The 24,559-nt window shown below is 42.1% G+C and overlaps 1 protein-coding gene across 1 annotated transcript in view; it reads left to right on the forward strand.

Annotated features, from left to right (window-relative positions):
• LOC117425491 (N-terminal EF-hand calcium-binding protein 2-like) overlaps window positions 1-24,559 on the forward strand; it is a 54,060-nt gene that overhangs the window by 6,100 nt on the left and 23,401 nt on the right. Inside the window, exons 3-5 of the mRNA XM_034042451.3 lie at window positions 9,760-9,868; window positions 16,160-16,185; window positions 16,602-16,699. Of these exons, the coding sequence (XP_033898342.2) occupies window positions 9,760-9,868; window positions 16,160-16,185; window positions 16,602-16,699 (233 nt within the window). The remainder of the gene's footprint in view (window positions 1-9,759; window positions 9,869-16,159; window positions 16,186-16,601; window positions 16,700-24,559) is intronic.

Below are 24,559 nucleotides of genomic sequence, written 5' to 3' on the forward strand. Positions count from 1 at the left end.
CTGTGTGTCGCAGTGGCAGCCGTGCTGGATAGAGCTGAGCTTCTGGAGAACGCTCTCTTCATTAGCTGTGCTGTGTGTCACACTGGCAGCCGTGCTGGATAGAGCTGAGCTTCTGGAGAACGCTCTCTTCATTAGCTGTGCTCTGTGTCACAGTGGCAGCCGTGCTGGATAGAGCTGAGCTTCCGGAGAACGCTCTCTTCATTAGCTGTGCTGTGTGTCGCAGTGGCAGCCGTGCTGGATAGAGCTGAGCTTCTGGAGAACGCTCTCTTCATTAGCTGTGCTGTGTGTCGCAGTGGCAGCCGTGCTGGATAGAGCTGAGCTTCTGGAGAACGCTCTCTTCATTAGCTGTGCTGTGTGTCACAGTGGCAGCCGTGCTGGATAGAGCTGAGCTTCTGGAGAACGCTCTCTTCATTAGCTGTGCTCTGTGTCACAGTGGCAGCCGTGCTGGATAGAGCTGAGCTTCTGGAGAACGCTCTCTTCATTAGCTGTGCTGTGTGTCGCAGTGGCAGCCGTGCTGGATAGAGCTGAGCTTCTGGAGAACGCTCTCTTCATTAGCTGTGCTGTGTGTCACAGTGGCAGCCGTGCTAGATAGAGCTGAGCTTCTGGAGAACGCTCTCTTCATTAGCTGTGCTCTGTGTCACAGTGGCAGCCGTGCTGGATAGAGCTGAGCTTCTGGAGAACGCTCTCTTCATTAGCTGTGCTGTGTGTCGCAGTGGCAGCCGTGTTTGATAGAGCTGAGCTTCTGGAGAACACTCTCTTCATTAGCTGTGCTGTGTGTCGCAGTGGCAGCCGTGCTAGATAGAGCTGAGCTTCTGGAGAACGCTCTCTTCATTAGCTGTGCTGTGTGTCGCAGTGGCAGCCGTGCTGGATAGAGCTGAGCTTCTGGAGAACGCTCTCTTCATTAGCTGTGCTGTGTGTCGCAGTGGCAGCCGTGCTGGATAGAGCTGAGCTTCTGGAGAACGCTCTCTTCATTAGCTGTGCTGTGTGTCACAGTGGCAGCCGTGCTGGATAGAGCTGAGCTTCCGGAGAACGCTCTCTTCATTAGCTGTGCTGTGTGTCGCAGTGGCAGCCGTGCTGGATAGAGCTGAGCTTCTGGAGAACGCTCTCTTCATTAGCTGTGCTGTGTGTCGCAGTGGCAGCCGTGCTGGATAGAGCTGAGCTTCTGGAGAACGCTCTCTTCATTAGCTGTGCTGTGTGTCGCAGTGGCAGCCGTGCTAGATAGAGCTGAGCTTCTGGAGAACGCTCTCTTCATTAGCTGTGCTGTGTGTCGCAGTGGCAGCCATGCTGGATAGAGCTGAGCTTCTGGAGAACGCTCTCTTCATTAGCTGTGCTGTGTGTCGCAGTGGCAGCCGTGCTGGATAGAGCTGAGCTTCTGGAGAACACTCTCTTCATTAGCTGTGCTGTGTGTCGCAGTGGCAGCCGTGCTGGATAGAGCTGAGCTTCCGGAGAACGCTCTCTTCATGTATTGAACAAGTGTTGGTACAATGTTTGTGTTTAATTAAATAATGTGCAGAGGTTAAATTAATAATGGCTGTTTCAAAACTACCTGATTCCATTTGTCTTAAATCATCCATGGGGTATTTGAAATCTGCATTGCTTTACATTACGGGTAAAACAGATTTAATCTGCTCTGATACTTAATTCTATGGTCTGTGGAGGGTGCAGTACGGCACAGGGTGTCTGTGTACATCTTCTCAAGAGGATGGGGTTTTTTGTTCAGCGTTGAAGGTATATTGTAGGATAATTATTTAATATTGAAAATTGACAGGAAATGAGTGTCCTTATATCAGCTTAATTAATATTGCGTGGCTTTAAGCTTGAACATTCTTCTGCAATGACTTATTTGTTTGAAATGAAACACTGAGCAGTGGTTCTGAAGACAGGAATGATGAGAGACACTTAGTTTATTTACAAGTAGCTCAGAGAAGAAGCTGTCTGATTGCTCTCTGAATAAGTGTATACTGAGCGCTTGATTTTCAAAGAGATGAGCGGGTCTCCTTGACATCACAGCCTTCCATTAAAACCATTTCCATGGATTGTTAAAACTGATTACCTAAGCTTCTGACAACTTACTGCAGAAGAGTTTCTCGTTTCCATATGGAACAGGATTTAGGACTGCTGAATTTGTTATTCAGTGTCTTCTGTGTTTAATATACTGCTGTTCAGTGGACTGCTTTTTAAACTTTCTGGTAATGAGAGCTGGAGCCTGCCAGCACATCACAAGTGAATAATTGGACTGGATTGCACTGAAGTGGAAATATAAAGATCTAGCGTCCGTTTATAGAAAATGAGACTGTTAGTGCAGTACGCTGTTTCCAGGATTAACCAGCCTAATTTACTGCACATTGCACGATAATGAACAGAAAATCATGCTGGTTATCGGGCTTGCATTGCGAGGTATACTGTATTATTTAAAAACAAGAAGAAAACAGAGAGGACAAGACTTACTCAGTGGGGTCCCACCACAAGGGTGAGAGCTTGGATCCTCGCTGTTCCTCGTTTATATAAATGACACACACTGCAGGATTGTTAAACCAAACCAGGGGAGCAGTGGACTCAGAGACCGTAGCCAGGCTAATTCAAAGAGATTTGGATCGTTCTTGTAACTGGGCAGACTTGTGGCACATTCGTTTCAGTGTTAAGTAATGAAAAGTATTGCATGTAAGAAGTAAAAATCTAAGATATAAGAAATCATTTCGCACTTATGAGTGAATACGTGTTGTGTAAGGTGTGTCCTTTTGCATAACGGATGATGGCATTGTGCAGTTTGGGGCGAGACCTCAGACGTTACCAAGTGATGTCTCTTATGCAACAAGAGATTTACAATGAGGCTGTGTGTTCCATGCACAGGGTGACGTCTGTACACGCGATTGGTTGATTTGTCATACATGCACGTGATTTATCATCTGTATTTCTTAATAGAGAGCTTCACAGTGGCTGCAAATTGCATCGCCGCCTGGTATAGTAAACTGAGATTCTCAGTGAATACACCTTCAAGGTCGACGCCGGCGCTACAGCACAGGCTTTGAGGACACCTGGTCACCTCACAGCTGTTACAGGGAGCTGCCAGTGGAGAGCTATTCTGGGAGTAACCCAGACAACCGGAGCACAACTTCATTCTCTTTCTCCAATTAAAAGAACAGCATGCATTCTTTTTGCAATCATTATCAAAGGTAAATAACGGTTTAGATTACATTGGCCCAATACTAAAGCCTTAACACAAAAGATTTCAAGACGCAACTAAATAAACTTGTGTAGCCAATATCGAAAACGCTGTTGAAGTTTACATCGTGAAGTGTCACTGAATACAAAGTGATCTGCTACAAAGTGATCTGCTGTGTGAGACATAAGCATGCGTTTGTATGCAGGACTGGTTTACAAGACTTGAGTCTACCCAAAATCTGGTATATAAATCCAAAGAAGTAACTGCACTATCACAGAGAACAGTATATAAGCCCATACTGCAAGCCTATTTGCATGATTATACACCAAAGCGCCATGAAATTGCTAGGAATGAAGTGTACATAAGATGCAAACCCTGCTGTGAGATTGGGTAGGATTTGCATACACTGACAAAGCAAACACGGCACACATAAATCCTGGCTTATTGTGCTTTTAAAATGAAACCTCTAATCCGCTACATGATATTTAATTGCCGTCATCTACAACTGGCCTTCCCACTAAGGGCAGAACTGCACTGAAGATGAACGCAGTGCTAACAGCACGCTGAACATTTATGTGTTTCTTTTTCTCTTAACGTTCATTCACGCCGTTCTTACTTCAGGCGTGCTATTCAAATGCAGCTGTCATCTGAGCTCGAAAGACTCCACTCTGAAGCAGCAGAACCGATGTTCATAACTAATTTCCAGTCCCTGAATGCCCACGCAACTTATAACATGAAAGCTGTAGTTAAATATTCATGGCGTCTCAGTTAGCCGACGGGGTGGAAAATAAATAAGTTTGATCTGCGCTTGTCCAAAGGAAATATTGGTTTGGATTACATTGGCCCAATACTAAAGCCTTAAAACAACAGATTTACAGATGCAACTAAATAAACCTGATGTCCATATCAAAATGTGTATGGAAGTTTATTAATTACGTTGGTATTCTTACCACAACTTGAGTCTTTAGCCACAAGCTGGTACATAAACACAAACAAGTAAAGTTAAAAAAAAAATAAAAAAATTTACACTTGGATTTACACTTGGACTTTCATCTATGTTACGTATGTTCTTAAAAGTTTATCTTGCAACCTTCCCTTTAATGTATTCCTGCAATTTAACCCCAACTGCTGTCCTATCATCTTATAGTCTTTTATTTGTCATACTCTGTGCTTAACTTTGGCAGGTTGAGATAGCAACACCTTCTTTACAAGCATGTCCCAAGAGAGCCGGCAAGTCTTCTCTCCTGCTGTTGAATGAATCACATCCAGGGCCGGCACCAAGAGGGGACTTTAGGGGTCCGTGCCCCCCCAGTTTAGATCTGGTGCCTCCCACCCTCCAGTTCAGATCCCAGATTGATCTAAAAATCTGGTACCCCCCCCCCCCAGCACAAACTCTGCCACCAGGCCTAATCACATCCCAGCCAAGCAAGCTAGATAACGTTCCGATAATCCCCAGAAGAGGTGTAAAACTGGGAATTGTATTTCTCCTGGCCTGGAGTATAAAATGTGCCAAGCTGTCCAAATGCATTTATGCATTTCAAGCAGTGCAGATACAGTAATCTGCTGCACACAGCTTGTACCGCCTGCTGCAGACAAAAGAAGCTGTCCGGAAACTGACATTGATGTACAATGCTTATTAATGGCCAGAAATCCTTAGCAGAAACCAACCAAAAAAACCCCATTGCTTCCCCTGTGTGCTTTGCTGTCCCTGTATTAAACAATGCAACAGGACTGAACTAGTTTAATATAGTATGCTTGTGGTCATGGACACAAATATAAGGTAGCACATTGTGTGTGTGGTGTCTCTTATTGTATGAGAGATGTTATCTCACAGAGGCTGTGGCTGTCAAAACCATTCAAAATGTGTATAAAAAGAGTCACCCTTCACACAACTTCACTTTTTATACTGTGAATCACACCAACGGATCTTGCACTCAGAGACATAAAGTGTTTATTTATTTATTTATTTTTTTACTTTTCATTGCTTACTGAGAGCCTTCAGCACTCAGATAATGTCTCTCTGCCTAGTTAACACCACTTTCCTTTGCTGGCTGCACAAGGGCTTTAACCCAGCTGTGCAGCATAACAAAAGCATTCAGTGTCTCGGCTGCAAAATAAGTGAAACGAGAGAGAGAGAGGGGGGGGGGGTGCAGCTGGGAAATCCTGACTCGAAGCAAGCTGCATCCAGAATCTCGTTATCCTGGAGACCTCCATGCTGAATCACTGCAGATTAAAAGAGCTGTTAAAACACTTACAGATGATTCAAAGCGAGCTGATCGGGATTACAAGCAGGGATGTCTGATGGAAATTGAGATAACGTCTTGAAACGTTTTTTTTTTTTTCATTAAGGCATTGTCTGCGTCGTGCCAGAATGAAAATAAGTTCAGTTACTGCTTTGACTGCCTCTAAAAGTTTGTGTTCAGAAGCAATTAAAAGGGTTATTGGCAAAGTCCTGCTAAAAGTAATATATATATATATATATATATATATATATATATATATATATATATATATATATATATCACTCTACCCCTCTCTCTCTCTTTAATTAGGCAACACTGATTTATTTTGTTTTTTCTGATGAGAGCTGTACTGTATTATTATTATTATATATTTCTTAGTAGACGCCCTTATCCAGGGCAACTTACAATTATTACAAGATATCACATTATTTCTACATACAATTACCCATTTATACAGTTGGGTTTTTACTGGAGCAATCTAGGTAAAGTACCTTGCTCAAGGGTACAGCAGCAGTGTCCCCCACCTGGGATTGAACCCACGACCCTCCGGTCAAGAGTCCAGAGCCCTAACCACTACTCCACACTGCTACCCTTGTATGACTGTTACTGTTTGTTGGGTTGCCTTTTAGGTGGGAGATTATTGGTGTTTTCACTGCTTTTATGGTGCTGGAGAGTACACCACTTCTCTGTGTATTCTCAGCGTAATTGCTATGTTGCTTGTAATTAAACAAAAGAAAATCATTACAAACAGTGACTTCAAATGTAGCATCATAAAAACATCTAAATAGCTTGTAAATTATACTTTAATTTTCTCTAAGAAATATATACTCAAAGTGCTCCTATACACAAGGCATGTAACCCATGGCCACTCTGTCATCACACACAGTGTGCGTTATATTCTGACGTTCGTGGGAATGCAGTCTAACAGGGCAGAGGCTGGGCTCGAACCAGTGACCCTGCACACTGAAAGCGAGCATCTAAATCCCTATGCAAAAGAGCCCTGCTCATCTACATTCATGATTTTAGAGCTTTTAACGTCATCGCACCGACAGAGGACAGAATCTGTAACGGCCGTGTATCACACAACAATGCCCATTACAGCAGCATACTGTAGGTTCAATGATCTCATACCTGCGGCCAGGATCTGCTTTGGTTAGATACACTTCTGTGGGCCGGAACAAGCTGGCTCATGGGTTTCCAGAAAAAAATACTTACACAAGCTACAGTATCTAAACTGATGCATGGACTTCAGAGGTGCGCAAATAATTGACATCAGCTATAGAAACCTCAACCAATTCGCAAAGCATTAGAAAATGGTCTTTCGAATAACCGTGCCTTTGGAGCAGACTGAAATTTGATTGAAGCCAGTCGAGAGCTCTAAAGGTTAGGGGAATATTAAGACAAGGCTAATTTTCAAGTGATTGATGTAAATGGTCAAATTAGCATTTCTTTCGAGGGAGCCGAGACTTGCGTTTTTGGTTTTTTGGAACCCATCGTTTCTGTGGTACGTTATCTGTGTGGTTTGTTGTGTTCATTTCCATAATCTGTTATTTGGCAGGAACAAAGAGATGAACGGAGTGGATAGGAATGCACTCCTATTTGCCTCACACAGTATTAAATCACATATTGCTCTGTAATTGTTTGCAATCCCTGACTGGATATCATTTTGAATGTCGTTTCTGTATTGAAACCTATTGTTTCTGTGCTGATGACGGCTGTATTTATTTTCTTAATCTTGCGTGCCCGTGGAAACTCTCAAGGGGGAACGAATTCTCCTGCTGCCTGGTAATATGTTTTGAAATGAAAGCCTAGTAAAGCTGGAATCTCATCAATCTCATCAATCTCATCTGAAGTGCAGTGGCATGTGCGAGGTCTCCAATTCTATTGATAGAAACATCAGAGCAAACTCTGTTTTCATTTTAACAATGCAATGTTTGATACTGTAGAAAAGTTAATAAAAAAACACCATTGTTCCCCCTTTATAATGCAGTAGTCAGGAGCTGTCTTGCAACCAGAATGCTAGTGCTAGTGTAATGGTATTATGGGACAAATGGGAGCCATGACCGTGCCATCTTATAACCTGTTCCACAGTATAAAGATTTGCCTTATAAACTGGGAGCACTGAATCTCACAGTTTTCAAAAATGTCCTTTTCCTGCTTGTACTTCCTGGGGTCTTACATTCCAGGATAAGTCAATTAAAGTGTTTGTAGCTAATAAAATGAATTGGTAAATATTATCTGGTGTGTACTGTTCATTACACAGATTTAACGTATGTCCCGTTTTGAAAGAAAAACACGTTATAGTCTTTTAATTTTGAAGCATGATATCTGGTTCTACACTTGGTTAAAGAAATCTCTGTCTGCAAGCCATGCTTTCAGTTAGTTTTGCACTTGCTTGGTCTTTTAACCTAGAAGGTGAAATTGTCCCCACCCCGTCCGACAACTTTGTTCCTGTTATTAACAAATCAGCTGTTTCCCCTTTTGACTGACAAGCTTTCAGCCAATAACATGCTTTGACCCAGGAGACACCGCAGAAAGTGCAAACAGATACCCTGAGAATAAGGCATACAAACTGAGAACTTGTCTTAACCTAAAGTAGTACCAAATGTTTTAAAATGAAAACGCATGTGTTTCTTTCAAAACTGCACATTGTTATACCTATGTAGCTAATGAAAGTGCATTACAGGTAAGAATAATAATCATATAAAGTATTATGGAAATATTAAGGGAAAATGCAATATACAGTTGTGACTTGCATTTCTACTTTTAGAAATGCTAAATCCTCATTTAAACGTATCATTTCTAAACACATTATGAATACAACAACACAGCATTAACGGTAAACCTGGGTTCATTACATGTTTAAACAGTGTGGCTTGTGATTTTAACCAAAGAGGAACACGTTGATAGCACCCAGCTCAAACTGAGGCTTAAACTTAATTGTAACTTTAACTTAATAGAATTTCATTATCTACCCAGCCAGGAAAAGAAAGTGCACTTAATTGAATATATATTTTATAATATTTCAGATATCGTGCAAGGACTGTATAGACAGGTACCATGTGCAGTGCAGTATTTCAGTGTTTATCTGTTTTGACACAGAGTGGGCCCACTCACTCACTGAGTCACTCACTTACACACAAACTCGCCACCCTGAAACCATAGCTGTAAACTGGGTCATCCTTCAACTCGCTATACGTATCAGATACCTAGGATTTCGAAATGGATTTATTCTGTTATTGGGAGGGCTGACTGCATCCTCTGCTCCTCAATAATTTAAACTGGCCTTAATATTTTTTTTTTAAAAAGCAATCTGCTGCTGTGATCCGTGTGTGTATCAAGCTGTCACTCACTGTCGTTAGCCTGTCATCAGTTTAATTGGAACGCGGAGATGTTCTCTCTTAATCAGGAAGTTAGCTTGGAGAAGAGACCCCTATCTGCTTTTCTGCTCCGAAGAGGGCTTTCAAAAAAGCTGTGGTGCGAGCTTGAGAAAGTGACAACTTGTTAGCCTGCCCATAGCTACAGCAGCACTACACCAGAGAGACCGCCTGCCCATAGCTACAGCAGCACTACACCAGAGAGACCGCCTGCCCATAGCTACAGCAGCACTACACCAGAGAGACCGCCTGCCCATAGCTACAGCAGCACTACACCAGAGAGACCGCCTGCCCATAGCTACAGCAGCACTACACCAGAGAGACCACCTGCCCATAGCTACAGCAGCACTACACCAGAGAGACCCCCTGCCCATAGCTACAGCAGCACTACACCAGAGAGACCGCCTGCCCATAGCTACAGCTGCACTACACCAGAGAGACCACCTGCCCATAGCTACAGCAGCACTACACCAGAGAGACCACCTGCCCATAGCTACAGCAGCACTACACCAGAGAGACCGCCTGCCCATAGCTACAGCAGCACTACACCAGAGAGACCGCCTGCCCATAGCTACAGCAGCACTACACCAGAGAGACTGCCTGCCCATAGCTACAGCTGCACTACACCAGAGAGACCGCCTGCCCATAGCTACAGCAGCACTACACCAGAGAGACTGCCTGCCCATAGCTACAGCTGCACTACACCAGAGAGACCGCCTGCCCATAGCTACAGCTGCACTACAGAGAGACCGCCTGCCCATAGCTGAGGTTATAAGCTCTAAAAACCCCTCACAAATGCAGACAAGCCCAGTTCTTTTGCACTGTGGTTAAGACGTTTGCTTGCGGCGTGCAGGGTCATCGTTACACACCTCTAGTACCAACTCTGCTTCCGTACTTTTTTGGTGCAGTTTTTATATCACGCAGCAGTCACCCAGGCTGACAATGTTCCTGACTCTTGTCATTCTCTCCCTTCCAGATGATGGGAAGCTCTCCTTGGATGAGTTCCAGGCCTTCTTCTCTGATGGGACTCTCAACGAGGAGGAGCTGGAGAAACTGTTTCACTCGATAGACTCAGACAACACCAAGTAAGAGTTTGTTTGAGATATATTTTATAAATATATACCGTACACTATATTGTGTCCCCCAAAGGTCTTTTGTGTATATGTGTGTGTGTGTGTGTGCCTGTATATATATATCAATCATCCTATATGATACCTTAGGAGGACTTTCCATTGACTGCAATACATTTTAAACCCTATGGTTTGGTATGAGAGGTGGTGGGGAATACCCTGCTCATTACTAACTCTGGGCCACCTTGGGGGTATCCAACAATATTCTGTGGCTGTGACATTAGTAATTTCGTTCCCACACTATATTGTGAACCCCAAAGATCTTTTGCAGATAAATATATGTATATATTAGGGCTGTCATTCGTTTATAATTTTTGATCGGTTAATTTATGGGCATTAGTTGATTAACCGGTAGATTAATCGGTAGCTGAATCAGTCCACATTTTTAATGAAGGTAACGATCTTATAGTGGCTGTCCTGCATGTAATATCGATTGCTTAACATGCAGTCGTAGTCAGAAATCAGAGACAGTAATTCCACATAATTACCTCTGTTTGGGGCCTTCATCGTGCCCTCTGAATGCCAGTTCTTGCTTGCCAAGATAAACAGCAGAATCAATCAAGCGTTTAGAACCTCATGATTTTGTCTTACTTGCTCGTTGTGATGTATTGTATCCCTATGCTTCTGCTCATCCAGTTGGACATCAATCTGGGTTTTTCTTTTGAATGTTTTTGTGCTGACTTTGATAGACATCCTAGATTGCTGTAGCCAGTGCTGTTCCATATCGCCTTTTCTCTAGCAGTATTGTTTTTTTTAATTGACAGCTACCAGTAAGCCACGGATACCTTTTATAATTTAAATTTTGGAAGTGGCGAGTATATCCCTTCCCTTCCTGTGTTGGTTTGCATATTTGTGGTGTGTATACCTTCCGTTTTTTTAACAATCTCCAATTTTTTCGGAGAAAGTTCTTCTTGAAAATGGATTCGTAACCAAATCAACTACGGTGTCTCTGTTGTCTGATGACATTTTTTAATTGTAAAAAGTAATTTGAAATATTACTTTGAAGTTCTCAATATAATTCTCAATAACGGTCTCTATAATAAGCAATATCGCGCAAAATTCAGCTATTCTTGCACCGTTAAACCTAGCATATTTATGTCCCGCCTCTGCTCACTAATGATTGGACAGCTGCAGAACCAGGGCAGAACTTTGACATTACTATTGGTTAAACTCCCAAGACCTTCAACTGAAACGGAGAATACCTTCAGGTTTATGTCCCGCCTCTGCTCACTCATGATTGGACACCTGCATAACAAGGGGCAGATCTTTGAATCTCTCATTGGTTAAACTTACTCAAGACCCTACAGCCGAGGCAGAGAATACCTTCAACTGTTTATGTCCCGCCTCCACTCTCTTACGATTGGACTGCCACAGAGAAAATATTCTATTGGTTGATTTTATTTTATATAAACAAAACAAAATTCATATATATATATATATATACATACACCCGTAAGTCGAATTAAGAATGAATTCCAGTCTCTTGGCTTGAAAGTCGCACTAGCGATACACCCAGTACTGGGTTTCAGAACTTCCCTTGTTTATGCTCCAGGTTAATCTGCCCTGAACTGATCTCCTTTATCACAGCATGAATAAATCACACATGAATCTAGGTTTACTAAACTCCTGGCTCCTGATCATTTAAATAATATACTCAATTGAGAGGAGTTCTGAAACCCAGAACTGGGTGCAGGGTTAGTGCGACTTTCAAGCCCTGTCATCTGTTTAAAGTCTTTTGAATTTGCATTTTGATTATTTAACTAATAATCTAATAAGTGTGCAGGTTCTCTTTTGGAACATTGAGTGCTGTCTGTTGGTAGGTTCAAAGGGTAGCCCTCTTCTTTAGATTTTTAATAAAACCAAGGCAACGGTACTGAATCTGTCATCCCTGAGTGGGAGGTAAGAGGGTAAACATTCGCAGCCCATACTGCAAAGCAATGCAACCTCACCTCCTCTCTACTGTGAGATGGGTTACACTGTCAACAAAAGCGCAGGGTTTGACCTAGCATTTAAATTAAAGCTGCTGCAAGCTGTCCCATTAGGAATTGGTGATGAGTATTTCCAAATAGCTAAAACCACAAGCCGCTACATTATGTAAATGTATATTTTTTTCTTCCCTAGAGGCCCAGATGTAGGTGTTTGTACCTTTCAATACAAGCCACATCTTACGTGGGTTTGATCCACACAGAACATAATGACTTGAATTGAGAGCGAGCACATGGCTCCCACCGTGCTGGCCCCACCAGTGTTAGGTAACATCTGTTTAGAAGAGGTTTCGTTTAAAAACTTGCCTGGACTGACCCCTACTCCTCTGCTAAGCAGTGAAGCCTATTGCTATGGGTTCTTTCTATTGCCTTGTAGAATTTGTGACTCTGCTGTTTGCTGTTCAGAGGGAGGGCTGGCTGCCGATATTGAGTCAGTTTAATATTTTATTTTTATTTTAACATTTGACAAGTGTTCAGAACGTCCAGGAAAACAATAATTAAAGAATGTCGCAGAAAGCATGTTGTTTTCATCTTGTAGAGTAATTTAGCCAGACATATCCATGTCATCGGAAACTCTAGTATTATTATTGTTTTACAAATATGCAGCATTGATGCATTTGTTTTTTTTTACTTATTTATTTTTGTATCTGTCATTCATTATTTATTTTTGAACACATTCGGTTCTTGCTGAATAACTTTCCTGGCGACAAGCTCAAACATGTTTAAACTTTATTCAGATGTTAAATGTTTCAAGTTGTTGTTCCAAGTTCCACTGACAAACTCGGTCCTGGGGACCCGCTGTGTCTGCTGGTTTTCGTTCCAACTGAGCTCTCAATTGCTTAATTAAACCCTTAAATGAACTGATAATTTTCTTAATTAGACCTTTTTACTTGTTTTCAGCTCTTAACAGTTGCAGATTTCAAGTTAGCTGTAACATTGTATAAGTAACTTGAACTCTTTGTGGGAGCTGAGAACAAGTGAAAATGTCTAATTAAGCAAATTATCTGTTCATTTAAGGGTCTTGTTATGTAATTGAGAGCTCAGTTGGAACAGAAACCAGCAGACACAGGGGGTCCCCAGAACTGAGTTTGAGAACCCCTGACTTAGTAAGTTGTAGCCAGACTTGGGCAAAGGAATTACTCGGACATGAAACCAGATTAGCCGAGGCCAGCGATATTCACTGGGCCCCCTGTTGGATATGAAGGTTCGATAACGGCTGACGGGTGGGTTATATTCACAGAAGATAATGGCAGAGATGATTTTATGAGAGGTGCGGACAGGCCTGCAGATTGCTGTTGAAATGAGTTGCATTAGCATACAGTGATAAACCACAGCTGGACATCACCATTATAAGGGCTGACAGCTTTCCCAATATCTTTTAGTTATTTATGCATTACCTATTTCTTTACTTGTCATCTTTCTGCAAGCTGAGTTTTATTTGTCATCTTTCTGCAAGCTGAGTTAGAACATTCAATATTCCTCTGCACAGAAGTGGTTATAACAATCACTCAACTGTACGTTCTGCATACTGAAATAGGAAACATGGCATCCTAATATACTGTGCAAATAACCATAGTCGTCGTGATCCAGAGTGTGTTGGGACAGATTCATAAATGCAGAGCACCTGGGGGTGGCACATTTCTTTTCTATTTAACCCTTTCAGTCCCGATTTATTTTTGTTGAGCTGAAGAAGAAACTCCTTTATTGAGTATACATGGGAACAGGACAGCATTGTTTTTTGTTTTTTGTTTTTTTTTTACATATATTTCTACACTACCTCAGACTGGGACTTAGGAGTCTGACAGCACATGTTAACAAACGAGGACTGAAAGGGTTAACCCCTACTTCAACCTCTTGCTAAATGGTATCCCTGAATAGATCGTCCCCTCTGCAAATATATGCAATATTTTCATGAGCATTACAAGGGCAGTGGTACTCATTCACAACCTGTGGGGATGGGACATTTGTTAATTTTGCATCAAAAAATGCACTCTGCAATGTTGACCGACTGTCAAGACTGGTGCCGCATTCAAGTTGAACACCACCCACAGAATGAAAATAGATGCCAGAATGCAAGGTCAGGTGGTTTTTTTAGTTTTTGGAGAGCATCTTTGTCACTGGTAGAGATGTTCTCCTTCACATAAACAGGATGTGAGCAGCCATGTGAGAGGCTGGCTGCGCTCATCGATGTTGTAAATAAGCAAAACAACAATGAAAGAAAACCAGCAAAGCGGCACGTGTGATTGGAATTGAGATCCGTCTCTCTGCGAAATTAAACTATTGATCGACCGGCCCGCTTTGCTCCGACCTGTGCTGTTTATCCTCCCCGTGTCCATCAGTCTACCAAGTTTGGTTGTTTTACTGTTGGGAGATTTATTACTGCAGCCTGTGTTTTCCCTTGGGTGTGCCTTGCCGTGCAGTGCTGCACTCTACTGAACTTTGCTGTTGAGCGGATTCATTATTTGAATTGCTTCAGGTTGATTCCTTGCCTGTGTGAACATGGCCTGTGTAAATGTTTCATTTCTTAAATAAAATAACCAGACGGCCACCGCCTGTTAATGTCACAGAAAGTATCTGAAACAAGACTGGTATTTAATATTATATTATAATAATATAAAATTAATATTAGCTCAGCTTTTTTTTTTACACCTGTATTTTGTTTAGCATGGCTTGCTCTGTGCCAGCACCAAAACTCACTCTACATCGGTTAGATAAGCCACAGCATGTTGGGATACCCCCCAAACGACTGTGTGCCAGGCCTGTATACATCACATGCTTTGAAATGACTGACGCGATTGCAGTTGCTGTACCACCGACAGAAGAAAAGGGCTTCAAAGAGTGTAAAGGGCAGACCGCTTCTAATGTGGACACCACTTCAGATGAGCATGCTGGGATCAGTGAGAGCCAGGCTGGGCTTGCTGCGACCACTCTGCTCTGGTATCGACAGAGCACTGTTCTTTTGAAAATGCACTTAGTGCGTTTGTGTGTGTGTGTGTGTGTGTGTGTGTGTGTGTGCGGGTTGTGAGTCTGTGTACATGTGTGTGTTTGTGAGTCAGTACATGCAATTTGTTGTAAGCCTGTTTGTCTGTGGGCTTATGGAGAAAGACAGATAGCACTTTAGTTTAGGGATCCATTCTAAGTGGTTATAAACAATAGCAAATAAAAACAATGGCAAAAGTGTATCACAGTCTTATTATGTCTAATCTTATTCTATAATGAACAGCATAATTAATAACATGTTTATAGCTTGGTTTATAATCACTTATAACGAATATCTAAACTAAAGTGTTTTTTTTTTTTTTTTACATGAAGAAAATGATAAAAACCACAGCTACATGCAGTAGGCTGAAAAAAGAACAATTTCATTCCCAATAAATCAGTTCCTTCTGTTATTTATAAAGTGAATTATCTTGGCGTTAAGCAGGGCTGCTCAATAGAAATCCCTCTGCGATATTGTACATCAGCGCATATTGCTCTCAAAATTATCTTGTCTCTCACATATTTCATCGCCTTGTTATGCAAATTGAAGCCATAATATAGAAAGACTGCATCTGTTGTGAGTTAGTTTCAGTCACAATGGGCAAGATAGGGGTTGACTGGGGGCTCCACAGGGGAAATGAAACCTGAACCCTTGAGTATTACATGAGACTGCTGGTCCATAGAGACCTGTTCAGGACTGGGCCCTGTTTCTTTAAGCTGGAGATGGAAGTGGTGCAACAGAAACAGAAAAAAAAACAACTAGAACTGCCTTAAAAAACTAGCAAGAAAGAACTTTGTTCCAGGAAGAGGCAATTACTGTAACAGACAAGTGTCTTGCTACTAATGCTACTGTACTTTGCTACTGTTTTATTCTTGCCTTTGCACTTGCTTCAAAGCGACAGTGTTCATTGCCTTGCCAATGGCTTGTATGGCATTGTTCCCCTTCTGCACAGACCTGAACGCGCCCATAGAAACATCTGGGACTCCAGGAACGTGTTCAGTAGACCTGTACATCTGCAAAACTTCCAGTGTCACACAGTCCACTCAATGGAAGCCATCGACTGAGTCCCTCTTTTATATGAAGCAGCTGTACATTCCTTTTAAAAATGTAAAGTGCAAAACAATGACCCCTGTGGTGTTGAAGTGCATGCAGTGCAGAAGAGCAGTTCATCTTTTCCATGTTTTTCTGACTTACCCCTTTTCTTCTTTCTTTCTTTCTTTCTTTCTTTCTTTCTTTCTCTTGTCTCTTGCTGCTGCTGCTTGCCTCCCTGCGGTGTCACAGTAATGTTGACACCAATGAGCTCTGTGGTGAGTAGCCTTCCTATTCTTGATATGACCTTTTGATTTGCTTTGGAATTGAAATTATGTCTTAAAAAATTATACCATGAAGCAGGGATAGAAATAAGACTCCCATTGCAAGCTGTTTGATCCATTCCTGGCTTTACTATGAGTTAAGTAAGACACACCTCAGCTTGTGTGAGTCTAATCAAACTCCGAGTAAAACCTGGAATGGGGGAAACGGCTATGCAATAGGAGTCTGATTTCAATCTCCAGTGAAGTGACCCCATAGCCCTTGAGACTGCCTTTTATTTGATCCAAGCACTGCTTCCATCGATTCACCCCCATCCTTTCTTTAATTGATCTTCCTGATTCTTCCCTCATGCGTGCTGCTCTGTTGCTCTCCCTGCTCCTGCCTCTCCACATGACCCCTCTTGTTCCCTCAGATTACTTTGCCTCTCACATGGGGGACTATGAGGAAGTGCTGGCCTCCCTGGAGACCCTCAACCTGTCCATCTTAAAGGCCATGGACTACACCAAAAGGGTGAGTGACCGTCTTTCCTCAGTCGGGTCTATCCGACCTCGTCATCAGGCACTCCCCTACATATAGTTTTTGTTTCTGTACATATTCATGGTATGCTGTTAAACATACCCTTATAGATGTTTCCCATAGTAAAAGTAGGGTTTTATATATATGTATAAATGTGTGTGTGTGTGTGTGTGTGTATCTGGCTGGTTCATGCTATGCGTTTTGTTATATTATTCAGCATTGGTTGTGATCCTGAGTGGGCGTTTTCAATTACACTGTATTCTGAACCTCTTAGCCCATATCCCACTTGCAGCACTGCAACAAGAGCAAACCCATTGCATTCAGAATGGAGAATCCCTCCTCCATTCAGAGCACTAGCAGGGGATCGTGGGCATGGTGCCCCATTAAAATACCCTTTCGAGATTTCACTAACAGACACTGCACGCCTTTTCTAGGGCTGTTTTGCAGAGGGACAACAGAAATGATCGTTGTGGGTTCAGTCAGTGGTTGACAATGCGCTGCCAAGCAGCAGATAACATCACTGCTTAAACTGAAAGGAACCAAGCTGTTGTATACACCAGCCACACCAATCCTGGCTGGATGCTAACCCCTGTGTCTCTTGCCCCTTTCCAAACAAGTAGGGATTCCTCTGAAATTACACTTCGGAACAGTTTCCCAAAAGCATAGTTCACCTTATCAGCTGGTTTGCAAAATGTTTTAAATCTTTTATCATGAACTTTGCAGTGCTTTTTGTGTGGTGTTGTATCTGGAATACGGAAAGGGAATCAAAAACAGCAAAAACAAAAAATATGAATCACATTCTATACCGGGTAAGCCCTGCTCCTACTGCAGCAGTGTTCGGGGTAGTAAAGGTTCATTATACCGGGTAAGCCCTGCTCCTACTGCAGCAGTGTTCGGGATAGTAAAGGTTCATTATACCGGGTAAGCCCTGCTCCTACTGCAGCAGTGTTCAGGGTAGTAAAGGTTCATTATACCGGGTAAGCCCTGCTCCTACTGCAGCAGTGTTCGGGGTAGTAAAGGTTAATGGCCTTTGAAATCAGCTTACATTCCTTTGAATACCTGCCCAGCCTCCTTTATAGTCGGGACTGTGGTTCTGATCAGTGGGCTTTTCAACAGCACTTTAAATCACTGGAACTGCTGACTCCACAGCAATTCATACATTGTGTATCGCATTTAAAAGCTGTTTTATACTTGGCATGCATTGCTTTAGAGCAGCGATGGGGCAGGGCTTACTGCTGAGGGGTCAGGAACCCTTTCATGCCTGACTCGCTGGCAGTGCTTTCAGTCTTGTCACAAGCAATAGAAAACTGTTTGTGTCTGTGGAGACGGTAGTAATGGGTTTTATTTGAGGTGCTAGTGGTCATCACATACTCCCATTGCGTAGCACATGATCCATCCCAGGTTTTGCTGTGATCATAATAAGCTACAGATAGGTATCTACCTAACCATAAACGTTTTAGGTAAATGCACATGAACACACACACAAGAAAAACTGCACATACACTGACAAACACACACACACACACACACACACACACACACACACACACACACACACACACACACAATGTTATGGTATTCCTATCCATGTTATAGCTGTTTGTCAGCACAGCAAATGTATCAGTTGCTAGTTTATAATGAGAGTACAACATTAACGCAATAGAGCAGATTGCATGTAAAGATGTTCTATTCCCATCTCCACAACTGTGAAATCTTTTGAAAAGGGAGAAAAAAAAAACAATAAAATGAAATAGTTGGTTTTTTTTGAGCAGGTTGATTTGTGAAGCCCCTCCCGGGCTTGTTCTGCCCTATGCCCAGCCTCTCTGCTTCTCAATACAAGCGTTAAGAAGATCTGCACCCGTATTCCCCAGCTGTGCTTCCTGCAGTGCATCCCTAATTACTGCTGCAGGGTCTGGGAGCTTTCCAGGGCTAACAAACAGAAACTTCAGAGAGGTGCAATTGGAAAAGGGAGACTGTATGTGCGTGTGCGTGTTTACATATCTGGGATCTCTTTAAATAAGAATAACAATTACATTTAATGAACTGTAGCCTTGCTATCACTCCCCCGCCTCCTATCTTGCAGCACAGAGATTACAGCGCGGTAGCATCTGAACATGGACTTACAATTCTGAATAATCTGCATGTGTGGTGAATTCCACAAAGTTAATACTTAGAGCTGTGGTCATTTACACTCATTTGCAATTTATCAAACCTATTTCACTGGGTCTCAGGTGCAAATCGTCTACAATATTAATGTTTTTGAGAACATTTGGCAATAACACAGGAGAAAATGCATGAGTTGCTTTTGAAGATTTTTGCATCGAGCAGTGGTCATCATTAAACCCACTTAGTGCCCAGACGAACATGACGGCATTTATACATTCTGTTATATGAACAAACATGATCATTTTTGTCAGTTTCAAGCAGTGCTTGTCCATATTTGGGAGTCTCTGTCCCAGAACCCATTCCAGTGCTGGGCTGCAGCGTGTTTGCCTTCTTTTTTAGGATGGAATTCAGCACATCAATACTTGAACAAACTGCATAACTATCAAAACTGTCACACTCATAGCTGGCTTGGAGCTTGCTTATAATGTGTTTGGCAAGGTATGCTCAAGAGAACACCACCCCAGCCTGTATCCCTGGGGTCCAAACGAGAGTGTTCATCTAACTGGGGGATGTCCTGCTGAAAAACATATTAAATACAATTAAATAAATAAATAAATACTACCAATAAGCACAAATGTCTGTGTGAGTAAAAAAAAAAAAAAAAAAAAACTCTAAGCAAAAAGTCAGCTTCTTTCCAAATTAGCTGATTCTTTGAAACCCATTCCAGCTTTCCTCTGATAATTCCTGGATGTTAATCAGGCAAACTATTTTAATGAGCTGCTCTCAATAATTCTCTGCAGCCTCTCAGGATGGAGTGGAGCTGTATTAATACACTGGATTGACCAGGGAGGCTTTTCCAGGACATATTTAATTTACTGATTAATTCCTTCAATGCATTCAATACATATTGTCTGCAAAAAAGTCTGCCTTTTAAAAAATAAAAAATAAATAATAATTATTCATTTTGAAAGGAGAGGTCATTGAAGTTGTTTCAGCAATTATTCTGGTAACAAATGTGATCTTTTCCCATGCGAGAACCTGTCTCTCAAACGCTGTAGTGATGCCCTAGATTTATTTTTTACAGAAAGGAAGAGGCTTACCAAAATAAATTGGCAGCTTTTGAAATCGCAAATAGCTTTGTTTATTCATGAAACTTTGTTCTTGGTTTTAAAGAGCGTTTGATTTACCTTCCTCAGCTGTTTCTGAAGAAGGCTTAGAATTCATTCTTGTGTTTCAAAAGTAAAGGGCATTCTTTAAATAAAGCAAGAGTTATTTATGAGCCCAGTGGATGTTGTTGTTTCAGCTGTCAGGTTTGGAATCAAGTCTTTCTGAAGGCGGTTTATCTTTGATGTGGAATCGTCTAGTGTCATTCAGAATGCAGAGCTAGAGTAAAGAATTTCTATCTGTGTTTGTGTGCCGAGTTTTCTTCTGGGAGTTTGTCTCTGGAATCTAGAATGCATGTGGTGTGTCTGTGATTTTGGCACATTTACAATACATGCTCTTTATATTGCCTAATACAACAATCTAATTAGGCCTGTTATCGTTCTCTCTTTCTTCCTCCCCATATCTTAATACACTGTAAAAATCCTAACGCCCCAGGGTGCATTTCTTCTCAGTAACCGATATTGATAAATGCATAGATTAGAAAATGTCACGCTAGATCTGGGGGGGCACTAGATCTCAGTTGGGGGGGGGGGGCAGTCAGTGAAATACAGTCTACAAGTCTCTCCACACAGGAGTGTTGTTTTCCAAGGTATCACTACATGCCTGCTGATATGTATCCAGCTGTGAGTGATGTTGCTAGGAGACCCTGCCTCCAGGCCATAGAGAATACAAGCCGGGCTGCGTAGCCTCTGATTATCTGTCTGCTTGACACGCGAGAGAATGGTCTTGACAAATGATTTATTTTCAACTGATTGGATTTTGCTTTTTCAAAATGATCCTTTACCCAACAACCCCAAGGAGGAGATATGGGATTCCTGCCTTTCAGATCTCGTTTAGGGAGACGCAGAAGGTGAAGTAATGCACTAAATGGGCATATTGTTGACCGATGAGCTGCCTGGGGTTGGTTCACCTCCCTGTGCCACAGCACCCCCTACTGGCCGTGCCAGGGTTTGGTAGCTTGGCGACATCTGCTGCTTCGGTTTGTCTGTTTATATGGTGCAGGTTCAGTATTCCTTTGATTCCCGCGAGAGCTTCTCTGCTCCACTGGCTTTTATCCAACAGAGATCTGCTCTTTGAAAGGCCCTCATGGGAGGAAGCTCACCCAACAGGAATCTGCTGGCATAAAAAAAAAACACAACGGAGAGTCATGTAAAGAACAAGGGGTTTAGATGACCAGACGGTAGCGCAGATATATTTCATGTACAAATTGCTCTCGGGCACCCACTTTGTATTTACAGTAATACTGTGCATCCTTTAACTGGGTATATTAAGAAATAAATAATAATAATAATAATAATAATAATAATAATAATAATAATAATAATAATAATAATAATAATAATAATAATAGTGTAATTTGCTTAGTTTTAACTTACTAAAAGCTTGCCTGAGTGTGCTGGCATAGCACGGCAAAATTGGACTTGAAGATATATGGCAACATTATTATTTTGACTCTGTAAATGCAAGTGATTGAATAGAAATATGATAGCTACTGTGTCTGGTCTGTGTGTGTGTCAGAGATCAGGCAGCCTGTCTGTATGAGTTTCCCAGTAGCCCTTATTGGTGGTATTGACTGAGGTGCTGAAATGCTATTTCTGGCTGGCATCCCTCGGCGTGGTGCCTGTTGTTCTGAGCTCTCAAGGGGAATCTCAAAGGTGAGTGTTTGAGGAGCGCTAATGCAGCCTGTTTAAATGATCTAATTAAGCTTTTAAAGATGCACTGCACCTCGACAGCGAGGAGCAGCTTGTGGCTCTGCGCCACCGCATTTATTTTCATAATGCTTACTTTGAATAAATTACAAGGTAATTTACAAACGAACCAAAACATTTCCAACTACATTCTTTTAACTGATTATGCATTCACTGCTTATTCATGCTGAAGTATTTAATGATGTCGTTGTTTTATCTGTTCAAACTGGAGTGGAATGGCCCTCCAGGACTGTGATTGGACAGCCCTGATGTAGGGTTTTGAGAGTGATTTGGAGTATAAGCCATCTGTCCCTTTAGGAGTTGGCAGTCTGTTGTAAGTGGTCTGGTTGCAATGATTCAAGGCACATTTGAAGCATAAAGTACAATACATGCTTGCTGAAAAAAAATAAAAATTCTCCTTAACAGCTAAGGTAATGACGATCAAATGAAACACTAATTATTCTGTAGTCTTAAGGCTAATAAATGTTATTACTTTCAAGGAGATGAATGGGGTTTCTTTAAAGAGCTGTCAGGCACCTCCAGAGGAACAGCTTGCCTTATAATTAATGGAGGAAGGGAAGAAAAACAAAGATTTCCTTTAGCTGTTAGAAATGGAAGCGATGGATTCGACAGATTTTAACAACATGCCTTTGCACATTGAACCTGCGAGATCCATTGGAAACGGCTCCTGTTCTTGACTTGCAGGTGCTTTGAGGCTCAGCTGAGACCCATCTGACTTGTGAATGGCTGTGTGATGTTCAGCTGGTCAGTGTGAATGTCTGTGTGATCAGCTGGTCAATGTGATGTTCTCTATGGTAGTGTGAATGGCTGTGTGATGTTCAGCTGGTCAGTGTGAATGGCTGTGTGATGTTCAGCTGGTCAGTGTGAATGGCTGTGTGATGTTCAGCTGGTCAGTGTGAATGGCTGTGTGATGTTCAGCTGGTCAGTGTGAATGGCTGTGTGATGTTCAGCTGGTCAGTGTGAATGGCTGTGTGATGTTCAGCTGGTCAGTGTGAATGGCTGTGTGATGTTCAGCTGTCAGTGTGAATGGCTGTGTGATGTTCAGCTGGTCAGTGTGAATGGCTGTGTGATGTTCAGCTGCTCAGTGTGAATGGCTGTGTGGTATTCAGCTGGTCAGTGTGAATGGCTGTGTGATGTTCAGCTGGTCAGTGTGAATGGCTGTGTGATGTTCAGCTGGTCAGTGTGAATGGCTGTGTGATGTTCAGCTGTCAGTGTGAATGGCTGTGTGATGTTCAGCTGGTCAGTGTGAATGGCTGTGTGATGTTCTCTATGGCAGTGTGAATGGCTGTGTGATGTTCAGCTGGTCAGTGTGAATGGCTGTGTGATCAGCTGGTCAGTGTGAATTGCTGTGTGATGGTCAGCTGGTCAGTGTGAATGACTGTGTGATCAGCTGGTCAGTGTGAATGGCTGTGTAATGTTCAGCTGGTCAGTGTGAATGGCTGTGTGATGTTCAGCTGGTCAGTGTGAATTGCTGTGTGATGTTCAGCTGGTCAGTGTGAATGGCTGTGTGATATCCTGGTCGGTCAGTATTAAACTTGCCGCATTTATCTGCCCACAGGATCGATTACACTACAGAAAGACAGCTTTATTTAGAAACTGCCTTTTTTCACAGACGCCCCACTGTTCATGTCTGCACTAATGGTGTAAATCTGGAAGGATCATCTGTATGTGCTGTCAATTCTCTCGCTGCTTTCAAGGTATCTCTCTTTGTTGGAGAAGATTTAGTGTAAAACTGTTTGTGTTTCATTGATTATCTTCCTAAAACACATTGTGTGAAAAGCTGTTTGCTGTAAATTTACTGGAAATAGTGGCCTGATTACATCAATATATTCAGATCAAGCTAATGCAGGAGCAAATGTGCCTCCCTCTGCTCTTCTGAACAGAGCTTTTTAAAAGCACCCTGATGCAATCCTCCCCCATTATCTATGACATTTGCCACCAGCAAGTAATAATCCATAATCACAATTTATTTCAGACGCTCAGTGGTCTTTTGACTTGACTTGCTGGCTGGATTCCCATCCTTTTTAATCTCCTTTATTCTGATATTTGACATTTTCTCGACAGTGACATATACACATTCTCGCGTCGTCTTGTTGAAATGTAAGATCACCCACTGATCCCTGATTTATGCATCACGTACAGTAGTTCAGTACCGTACTGCTAACATTTTGCTATCTAGGTGTTGCTGTCCCCGCTTGATCTGGTTGTATTGTTATTCAGCGCTGTCGATGTCAGTATTTTTAATATAATACTACCTATGGCATTGGTATACAGTGGTCTGTTTAAGTTTATTTCAATCAGGTGTACCTAATTTGAGGTGCAGGATGCAGGATTCTGAATCTGCAATACAGCATGCTTGCAGGCTATAGGGGAACATCCCTTAAGTGGTGAACAACCATTACATAAAACCAACTGTTTTCTTTTTTTACTTTAAAGCCGTAATAATTCAAACAAATAATTTGAAGTGGAATGCTATCAGCCACCCGGGGTTTATTAAATAATGGTGTGCACTGAACTGGCAGGCTCTATCTACAGCCTCTGTATCAAATGGAGGGCTAACTAATAAACGAGAGCCACAAATAGACTCTCTCTGAGGATTAATCCTAATGTAAGAGGAGCAACGAGGCATACGGCTGCATGCTGTGGAGTAAAGCCAAGACATTACACAGCGGTACATCAAAGACCGGCGCAGAAACGGCTGAATTGTCTGTTTTTTTAATTTCTTTATTTTGAAGAGAATGAAACCAGTCCCAGGCTGATCTCTACTTGAGCCCCAGTCTGACCACAATTCATCCTTGAAAAGCAGGCTCTTTAATGCTTTCGTTACTGAGTCTTTATCTCTCCACCCCCCTCTCAGATTAATTTATTTTTCATC

Source organism: Acipenser ruthenus, chromosome 20 (assembly GCF_902713425.1).
Source record: "Acipenser ruthenus chromosome 20, fAciRut3.2 maternal haplotype, whole genome shotgun sequence".
NCBI lineage: Eukaryota > Metazoa > Chordata > Actinopteri > Acipenseriformes > Acipenseridae > Acipenser > Acipenser ruthenus.